Raw genomic sequence first — 10,230 nt, 5'->3', positions numbered from 1 at the left:
CTAAATTACAGGTGTACGCAGTCAGTTGTACTGTCAAAAGAAGCACAGACCGATCCCCAGGTTTGGGGCAGAAACCTAGGGATCTCCCGCCCGAGCTACCTGCTTGCTTGTTTGTTCCTATTGCTGGTCAGGGTAACAGGCCTCTGTGTACGTTTTTTAGAACAGTTCAAGAGCACAGATCAACGTTGACTCCCTCTCACCAATTCTGGGACAGGGCAGCATATTTCCCCTTTCTATCCAGTCCAAAAAAAGGCCACACATTTTATTCCTACTTCAAAGTGCATAAACCCCGCACGAGGCAGGTACATCGGCCCTTCAGAGGCGGCGTGCTGTGCAGGGGGGTGAGACGGTGGGAGCCGGGCCCTGCTCGGGACAGCACAGGCTGGGCTGTACAGCGGATCCTGGCCGTGGCACCCTGCCGTGCGCGGTGCTGGCCCCCTCGCTGCAGGACAGGAGCGCGCCCCAAGCCAGTGGCTGGCGGGTGCCGGACCCGGGATGGGGCTGAGCGCACACGTGACTGCGGGGGGCGGGGTTTGCAGCCTACAGCTGAGGTCCAGGCCAGACCAAGCACCAGGACGCCTGGCTGGCGGCTCTCCCCCGCGCGCGTCAGACCAGCCACGCAGCTTCCCTGCTCGCCGCCTGGATTCGGACGGAATCCTAGCGCCTGTTCAATCTGCGCGTGCGCAGCACTCTGCCGGCCCCGGAACTGGGAAGCCGAACGGGGTTTCCCTGCAGGCCCCGCGGGGAGGGGTGTACCGGTGTTGCCGGAAGTGCGGGTCGGAGCCGCCCACGGGTCGGTCTGTGTGATGCTGCTGGCCCTGGCCGGCTTCCGTCGGCGCGGCGGCTGGGGGCAGGGTCCTGTAAGTGCCAGCGTGCGGAGCTGGAGCGGGGCCATGCCACGCAGGGTCAGTCACTTGGGCCAGGGCCGCTCGCTCTGGGGGGCACGTGGGGGAGGGGAGAGAGCTCCTTGCCTGAGCCGGGCTGCTCTGCGGGGTCTGGGTGTGGGGCGCTGGGGTGAAGCCCATGTAAGCCGGGCGGTAGCTCTGGGTCCCTCCAGGCTCGTACCGGCCGTTGCTGGGTCAGCGGGCCCTGGCCTGGCGCCACTAAGCTACCGCAGCGCTCTGGGTTCCTGCGCCGCCGAGGGGCGCGAGCGAAACGGCCTTTCCTGTCCGCGCCCCCTGCTACTCCGGGCCTTTGCCGGGCGGCTTCGTGTGTCTGAGCCGCCGCCGTGCGGAGCTGGGCCCCCCGACCGTTGGGTCGGTCACACAGCATCAGGAGGGGGAAACCGTGATTCTAAAACCACTGTCATCGCTGGGGAGCGGAGGGGAGACTGGGAAGCAGGAGGAGTGGCTGGGACTAGTTATAATCTCTGCCTTGGTTGGCTAGATTTCAAGTTTGCAGTGTCACTTTAACAGCTGCTGGGTTTTTGTTTTTGTTTTTTGTTCAGGGAAAAGAAAAGTGTAAAGACTCAGTAAAACTTCCTGTTCCTTCAGGTCCAGTTGTAACTGACAAAAATGGTTCTGTCACTATTGCTATTCATGCCAAACCTGGATCCAAACAAAATGCTATAACAGGTATATCCTAATGAAAAGTGTAATTATGAGGGAAATAGCTTTGCTTAATTAAATGAACTATTTGGGAAGGCAATTTTTTCCCTTCTCTCCCTGCAGCCATTTCTTTGCACAAGTTTATGGTCCTGCAGAGGTCCAGGTGATAGTGTAATGTGGGTTCACAACTTTCATTATATCAAAATGACCCGATGTTCCTTGTGCTCTGTTTGACTAGGTGTAGTTGATTGTACTGGCAAAACTGGAAAGATGTGTTAGAGTAAATCCATCTTTTTACAAGCACAGGGAGTAATTCCTGGTAATCACTTGATTTTAGTTATATTCCAGTATAATTGCTTACATAAAAGACTGCAGCCTGGGAGTATATCTTCAGGTGAGTGCAAAGCAAAAGACTTGTTATCGTGGACAGGATCCAGTGTTGTTGTTGTTTTAAAACTGATCTATGTAGCAAGTATGTTGATAGATTATTTCTCACAATTCAGTCTTACAATCTGTATATATAATTTGTTCCATCCTCTTATGAACACTACAGGCATATACATAAACACAAAGGAAAATTTCTCTTGTTCTTTTTCTCTTCTGTTCAGCAGGGGGAGCCTAGTTACCATTTATGATGAAAAGCTCAGTCAAATCTGATCTCTTTGTAGCACGGGTTTCAAACTCAATTTACCTTAGGGCCAGTGCCAGTCCTCAAATCCTCTTAGTGGGCCAATAATGTCACTGAAGATGGTGGTCAGTCAGAAAAGAAAATGTTTATATTGTGTTTTTTTTATTTCAAATTTCTTAGAAATAATAAAACTGTCGTACAACTTTATACAGTTCTTTGCCTGCCAGAGAGTTTTTAGTGTTTGCCAGACACCTGGCAATGCTTCAGTTCTGCCAGTTTGTTGATGTTTGGCCTCAGTGACTAAGCAGTTGAAACCTTCAGGATTGCAGCAAGGTGTGCATCAGATAGTTGTGTTCAATATTTTGACTTGTTTATATTCATTGTGGAAGAAAGTGATGCTGCCTCGATGGCTGAATCTGCCCAGCAACTAATGATGCTGCCTCTGCCTGGTGACTAGAGATGGTATCTCTGTCCCTCTCCCCCAGCCAGTGGGATCTGTGGGGTGTGGTGCCTGCAGCAGACATTGCTGGCAGCGTGTCTGCAAGCGTCTCTGCTCCACGGGCCGCAGTGGGGAGGTTCTCGGGCCGCAGATGGTCCGCGGGCTGGGGCTTTGAGACCCCTGCTTTATAGTGAACCATCCTTTGTTACAAAACTACAAGCTTTGTGATCCTTGTTATGATTGGTATACGCACCCATTCTCTTTCCCTCCTTTCCATTGTAGATACGGGAAGAATCAAATATAAATAAAGTACTAAAACTCAGCGTGACAGACTTGTGATAATCTGAATTCAAAGGTCCCCCAAGGTAGTCAAAACTTGAACTTCTATAGTGAAACAAGCAGAGAATTTAAAAAAAAAAAAAATCCTTCAAGCTTTCTTTAAAATAAACAAAACAAGACAAACTCTTTTCCTTTGCAGATCACCTTTGATGCCTTGTTTGTGCTTAGTTGTTATGGTGATAAACACAATTTAAATGCTCATTGACAGTATGTTTTTAAAATCTTCAAATGCTTTAAACCAAGGAGCAACTAATAAAAGTCTGGATAGTGCCATCATCTTCATGCTTACATGCAAACAAGAAGTATTCATTATGTAGGTATGCACACTACACTAATTAGATGGGTCTGTTACCTGTAGGATAATTCAGCATATATTTCATCTTAGAGGGACATTAGTAGGTATTGTGACAAAAGAGATGATAATCAAAACTGCAATCATAAAAACTACTGAGACATTAACCACCATTTCAAAATCAAATTGTAGATTGACCTCATGTCTGGAAGCAGGGACGGTAGTAAAGTGGATGTGAAGGGCCCAGTATCTGACCTTCACACTTGGGGAAAAAATTATGCAGAGTCTGCAGCCTGGCAAAACGTCACTGTATCCAGCAAAATCATGGAACAGGATCCAGATAACTACAGAATGAAACTTGTTAATTCTTAAAAGTATCACATCCTAGAATCTCAGGCCCACTCTTCCCTATTTATAAGGACTGTCTATTAATACATGCATCTGAGGAATTGACTAGCCTTGCTGGTAAAGGGGAAAAAAATAGTAGAATTAAGTGCATGTTCTTGATACAGTAAAAGTCATAAGATCTATCATCAGGTGGACTGTTCCAGGAGTTGTCTACTTGGTTTCAAATCTTTCTTTAAATATATGAAAGTAAAAAACTAGGCATCATTAATGCTTTGAAAATAAAAATCCTAAAATATTTGTTATAGATGTGACAACTGAGGCAGTAGGTGTAGCTATTGCTGCACCTCCATCAGAAGGGGAGGCAAATGCAGAGCTGTGTCGTTACCTTTCTAAGGTTCTAGAAGTGAAGAAGAGCGAAGTTGTTTTAGATAAGGTACAATACTTTTTTCTTTTCTGCTCTGCTACAGTTAGATTTCTGAAACTTGTAATAGAGACCACTTTCCACATACAGCAGACCAAGTTTCTAGCTTTCAAAATACTAGTATGGAGATATATTAAGGTGTGTAACTCAATTATGGAAGAAGAACCTATTTTAGTCTTTGAATTACTAACTCAAAATAATCTGTTTCTCAGTGGCCTAAATCAAGCATGCTGCTACTTTTTCTTGGCATTTTCTATGTCAGTATGTGGTTCATGTGCTCTGTGACCTTTAAAGTATTCTTCATACTGAGTCTAACTTCTTAGAAAATGAGACTGTCTTGCACAAAACACCTTTGCAAGTTACTTTGTTCTCCTTATTTTAGAAATGTTTATATTTGAATAAAGGATCTCTGCTGGGTCACTTGATTTCACAGTGATGAGCATATCAATTCCGAGAGAGCTTTGCTTCTGTTGTGAAAACAGTAGTAACATCAGATCTCCTACACTGACTACTCTGCATGATTAAACAGGTGGAAAATGCATTAATTTCTTCTGCTGTCGCTTTTGTTTAAAGTCAGTTTTCTCCAATATCTCTCTTTTACAATTAAGATCAGATTCGGACAATGACAACTTCTGTGAATTACATGTTTATGTAGGTTTCAGAGTAGCAGCCGTGTTAGTCTGTACCCGCAAAAAGAAAAGGAGTACTTGTGGTACCTTAGAGACTAACATTTATTTGAGCATAAGCTTTCGTGACCTACAGCTCACTTCATCAGATGCATGCAGTGGAAAATACAGTAGGGGGATTTTATATACACAGAGAACATGAAACAATGGGTGTTACCATACACACTGTAACAAAAGTGATCAGGAAAGGTGAGCTGTTATGAGCAGAAGAGGGAAAAAACCTTTTGTAGTGATAATCAAGGTGGGCCATTTCCAGCAGTTGACAAGAACGTGTTTCAACAGGAACAGTGGGGTGAGGAAAGGGGCAGGGGGGTAATAAACATGGGGAAATAGTTTTACTTTGTGTAATGACACATCCACTCCGTCTTTTTTCAAGCCTAATTTAATTTCATGTTCTCTGTGTATATAAAATCCCCCTACTGTATTTTCCACTGCATGCATCCGATGAAGTGAGCTGTAGGTCACGAAAGCTTATGTTCAAATAAATGTGTTAGTCTCTAAGGTGCCACAAGTACTCCCTTTTTTTATTTTTAAGTAGATGTTTGTGATTGAAAAGATTAAATTCATTATCCTTTTAAAAAAACAAGTATTAAATCTTAACTCATTGTAATAGAGAACTTCAGTATACAAACAAATTAAGAAAATAGCAAATAACCCCACTTCTACTAACTTCTGTCATAGTCATACTGAGAAGTCAAGAGTTCTACTACCCAACAGTGAACTGTTCATTTAGGGTGGCAGCAACAGCAGAAGGGACATTGAGAGGAAATAGAACACTCTATGTCCTGTTTTGGGAAGACTACCAGTTAGTCTTTGGCTTATGTTACTCTCATGTTTGTGTGACATATATGAAAAGTGGATGAAGTCTGAGCCATCTATTAAATGTATTCGGTTATAGGGCCAGGAAGATAAGAAGAGTGTGTGGATGGTTGCTTTTTTATGTTGTACATAAATCTAAATGCATACATTTTTAAAAATAGCTGTTAGAGGCTACATTGTCTAATGGACTGAGCACTACTTGGCTGGTAGACAGGAACTCAAAGATTTTATATCTTGGCTTTGCTGCAGACTGGACAAGGTACTTAACCTTTATTTTGGTTTATCCTACCTATAAAACGAGGGTAACACTTGCTTACCTACCTCACAGCCATGTTGAGGATTAATTAGATTGCACTTGAAAAGCACTATATAATTGCTAAGCAGCATCAGGCATAATGAGGAGCAGCACTGTTCAACCTTTTCTAGTCAGCTCTGGTAATTCTAGTCTGACCTACAGCATCCAGACTATTTTATATTAGGACTTGTCAACCATAGACCTTCAGTCATTCTGAACTGTGCCTAAATTGTGAAGTGGGTCTGTCTTGTGACTCCAGCCAGATTTTCAACCTAGGTGTACAAGGCTAATACCATATGGTAACTGTTACCTAGCATCATTCTCCCTTGCCTCCCAGCTGCTATATAATCAATTCTCAGCTGGAAAAGGAGATCCAAGCTAAAACTGAAAATGCAGAACTTCATTTGTTGGTCTTATTTATCTTGCCTTACAGAATTTTAATCCTGTAATACAGTGCAATGTGACTAAGCCACAACTTGAGAAACTGAAAGCAGTTTCTTAACAGTGATTATCTTCAAATAAAGGTGGAGAAATTGTACTCAATAGATTTTGGGATACTGTGGGGCAGTCTCTTAAGATGGAAAGCTGCTAATTTGTGCTTCCAGGGGAACTTTTATATATGTACTGTAAATGTAATTCTAGATTTGGGATCTTAATTCAATCTAGAAATGTGGCTACTGGATTCTTACATGAGAGAGGAAGCATTTTGTTAGCTCATCCTTATAAGAAGTAAACACCAGTTGGCCAGACTATTGTTTAAAGATTGCCTTGATTTTCCTTTTCTGAGTAAGTCAAACGCAAATGGACATGCACCTTAGAAATGTAAAATAAACTTTTACACTAAAGATGACATAGGAATGTTTTCTTTTTGCATGGTTGCTTTTTTTTAGTTGTATACAAGATAATGGAAAGAAATGGCTCAGTGTGTACACCTGCAATAGGTTTTCACTTGGCATGAGCTACTCAGTGCTTCTGTGTAGACAGGATGTGAATAATGCATACAGTTTAACTGCTCTGACTTAAGACAGCAGTTACACGCAGACATCCCAGCTTGTTTCTGCATTTCATACAATGCAGTTCCATTTTCCTCTTTTTTGATAATGCTCAAAATGAGAATTTGGCTGAAAAGCAACAACGGGCATATTTGAGGTGCATCCTCAAGGTGAAAATACACTGAAGTATGTCAATAAAGTATAAACATCTGTAGGTGGCATCTGCATGGTCCCACTTGCAGGATACATTGCTGAGCTTGGAGAGCATCCTGCTGTTCACTCCCCATCCCAGCTCATGGAAAGAGCAGCAGCTCAGGGCATGCTCTAAAACCTGCCTGCCTACTTTGAAATATGTAGCAGATCCAGTGACTCTGCTCCCTCCCACCCCAGGAATAACTAGTGATGATATTGGGTCCCTGGCCCTATGCAGCCCATTTATCCAGGGAGAGATTATTTTCTTCCTGGGTAAGCACATGAGTGGGTAAGTGGGTTTTTAAGGCCTGTCTTAAGGCTCACTCTGCTATGGCCAAGCTGGCATCCATGGCCTGCTTCTGGAACATTAGAGAAAGCTTACACTTTGCAGGGCTGCTACCTGCAGCTCATTCACACATTTACTCAGAGTCCTCGTCTCATCTAGATTCAGTGTTTGTTTTAGAAGAGTAGTTCTGCAATTCTTGCCTAATTGCACACCCCAGTCTGCCTTCTCAGGAGCTCTATCTCTTGTTAGACTTGCACAAGTCAGACAGCGGCATCTTGAAGAAGAAAAATGTTACTTAGCAGTAAATATCTAGTACTTTGAGAGTGGTGTCTGTGTTTTTATACTAGCTACCCATCATCCTCTGTGGTATGGTGGAAGGAATTGTGGCTGCTGCACTTCCATGGCCCTCTTATAACCTCAACTTAGATTGCCACAAGAAGGTGCTCACAGAATCCCTATGCACACCATTTTCCATAAGGTCCCTGAAGCACCCTGGCACTAGAGGATGTGTCTCACAAATGTGACTAGGCAGAGGAAATTACTCTGATTAGAATTACTGGTGAATAACCTTTTTTCACTACAGTTGGTTGTGTGTAATCTTAGTACTATATTGGCACTATGATTAGTTTTTAAAATGTGTACTTAGAAGTAAAGAAATAATTCTCTGAATTCATTTTTGTGTTGAAACAGGGTGGTAAATCTCGTGAAAAAGTCGTGAAGATTTTGGTGTCGATGACTCCGGATGAGGTTTTAGAGAAACTGAAAAAAGAAGTTACCAGTTGAGACAAAAAACAAAAGCAGGAAATGGAACAGTGTGTCTTGAAAATCTTTCATTGAATGTAAAGAGGAGGAGGGACATTCTTCAATGAGAGCACACAAATACAGGCTATGGGTCACTTACGAGATTCTTTTGTGTAAATGTGTAGATAAATTTAAGTACACTGTAAATTACAAATCTCTTCCCTATTCTTTCATACTCTAAACTTTGGTTTAAATAATCCCACAAAACTAAGGCCCAAGCTAGAAGTGGAAACAGGATTTATCGTTAGGTAGGAAAGCCATCTTAACCCTGAAATTTAGCTGAATCTACATCACGAATTCAGCGTGACTGGGCTCCTTTTCTATAGTTATCTTCAAAATAGCCTCCTAAGCGTAAACCCAGTCCTGATGAGTATTTGGGCAATGTTTTTGAATGCAGGCATAATTATTTTTGGTTCACAAAGTAAAAAGCTTGGAGTGACAGGCTTATGATAAAGCACTGGAACGATGTCAAGAGAAATATGGTGCAGAAGAAAAAATCAATTTAGAAGTGAGAGCCTAAAAGAGCAATCAGTGTAATATATAGTGGCATGCGTAGGGTCCAATTCTACTCTTGTCTACACCACTGTAAATCCAGAGTAATGCCTTTGAAGCCAGAGGCATTGCCCTGGATTTACATAGGAGCAGAACTTTTCCCTTAAGCAGTCAGAAGAATTGAGTCTGCAATATGAGAAATTGATACAGTACTTAAGCAGCAAGTACACAAAAGCTTGCTTTGATTCACTAGGAAGCCTATAATCAGAGTTGCCTAATAAAGATAGAGCTTCTAATAGAGTGGTCAGAAATGGTATCTTCACCTTATGTGCCAAATGTAGCAATTTGTTTTGTTTAATAAAAACACAGCACTAAGTTTCATCAACAGTTCTTGTATTTTCAACGAGAACGGATTTTTTCTAGCTGTGACTTGACTAATAAAACAAAATTAGTTTGTTTTTAGACAGTCTTACCAAGAACAAACAAAATTACTGCTGACCTTCTCTTGATCTAAATAAATGAGTTGTGTTCAAGAATCAGTTTCCAGCACATAGAAAACTGAGCAAAGTGAAGTAATACATGGAGTGGTGTTAAAGAGTGCAAAGATTATACATGAGATGAAATGGGAGAAGTAGATGTAATTAATCGCTCTTGACAAAGTACTGGAATGCAAGCTTGTGTTTCCCACTAATAAATGTGATGTCACTATATTCGGCTGCTTCAGCTATCCTCTTAGGTTGCAGCTGTAACGGGTTAGATTGTGTTACTTTCTACATTGTTTCTATCTAACAGCTGTAATGTGTAAATGTGATTTTATAAGTTTAATGCCTAAAAGTCAATAAACCGGTCTAAAAGCCCACTAAGCTTCTGCATCTTCCACTGGGAAAAATCCATATATTAAAATAAGTAGTAGAACTGTATCAAAAAAGGCTTTCACCAGCTGTGCATAATGCAACAAGCTGCATATCTCAAGTTTCAGTTTTCCATGATCAAAAACTGCTTTTCACCTTAAGTCTCTCCCATCCCTTCCATTTTCAGTAATGCAAAAATGTTGCTAATGGTTCTATCAGGATGTGTCTCTCTACTACCTATGTGCTGATAAGGTTAATTGCTAGAGGAATAAAGGAATAAATATATGTAGGTTAGGTCATGTTTTGCTTCCTCAGGCTGATGGCCATACATTGCTTTACAGTCCTGACACACTGACATTTTGGCTATCAATTGCTTTTCTTCTAATCCAGTTGGCATTCTACTCCTTAGCTTTATGTTGATGCTTCTCACTGATCCAACTGGTTTGCTCAGCAGAGGGCTTCACTCTCTTGATCAAGGGGAAACTGAAAACAGATGCAGGTTTGCTTTCATTTGTAATCCTCAGTGCTTCATACTCATGTTCTGGGTGGAGTGTTCAGTCAGCTGCTCACCATTTGCCGAGGGTGAAGTGGAAATGCCCTAGCCAGAAAGAAATTAGGGGGTTCCCTCTGTATAACTCAACTACTTATCTTGCTAAATATATGATGTCTGAATTTCCAACAAGGGAAAGAAACACAAGGAACACTGCAGTAGTGACTTACAGCTTGAATATATGAATTTCTCCAGTATGGGCACCTACACATACTGTTTTATAAAGACAGGTTTCAGATTAGCAGCTGTGTT

At 42.1% G+C, this 10,230-nt stretch overlaps 1 protein-coding gene across 1 annotated transcript; it reads left to right on the top strand.

Moving 5' to 3' along the window:
* Positions 1-539: 539 nt before the first annotated feature.
* Positions 540-9,436, top strand: C10H15orf40 (chromosome 10 C15orf40 homolog). The gene is made up of 4 exons (XM_077828426.1): positions 540-905; positions 1,448-1,574; positions 3,899-4,026; positions 7,975-9,436. The coding sequence occupies exons 1-4, from the start codon at positions 807-809 to the stop codon at positions 8,065-8,067; spliced, it is 447 nt and encodes a 148-aa protein (XP_077684552.1). The 5' UTR covers positions 540-806; the 3' UTR covers positions 8,068-9,436.
* Positions 9,437-10,230: the final 794 nt, after the last annotated feature.

The sequence above is a fragment of the Eretmochelys imbricata genome, chromosome 10 (genome assembly GCF_965152235.1).
Source record: "Eretmochelys imbricata isolate rEreImb1 chromosome 10, rEreImb1.hap1, whole genome shotgun sequence".
NCBI classification, from domain to species: domain Eukaryota; kingdom Metazoa; phylum Chordata; order Testudines; family Cheloniidae; genus Eretmochelys; species Eretmochelys imbricata.
The sequence above is the reverse complement of the archived record's forward strand: the minus strand, read 5'-3'. Positions and strand labels throughout refer to the sequence as shown.

Bases quoted from the DNA above. Each gene is read 5' to 3' on its own strand.
- C10H15orf40 (XM_077828426.1), top strand. From the start codon at position 807: ATGCTGCTGGCCCTGGCCGGCTTCCGTCGGCGCGGCGGCTGGGGGCAG. The intron at 1,575-3,898 runs GTATATCCTAAT...TATTTGTTATAG, and splicing joins CAAACAAAATGCTATAACAG to ATGTGACAACTGAGGCAGTA. The intron at 4,027-7,974 runs GTACAATACTTT...GTGTTGAAACAG, and splicing joins GCGAAGTTGTTTTAGATAAG to GGTGGTAAATCTCGTGAAAA.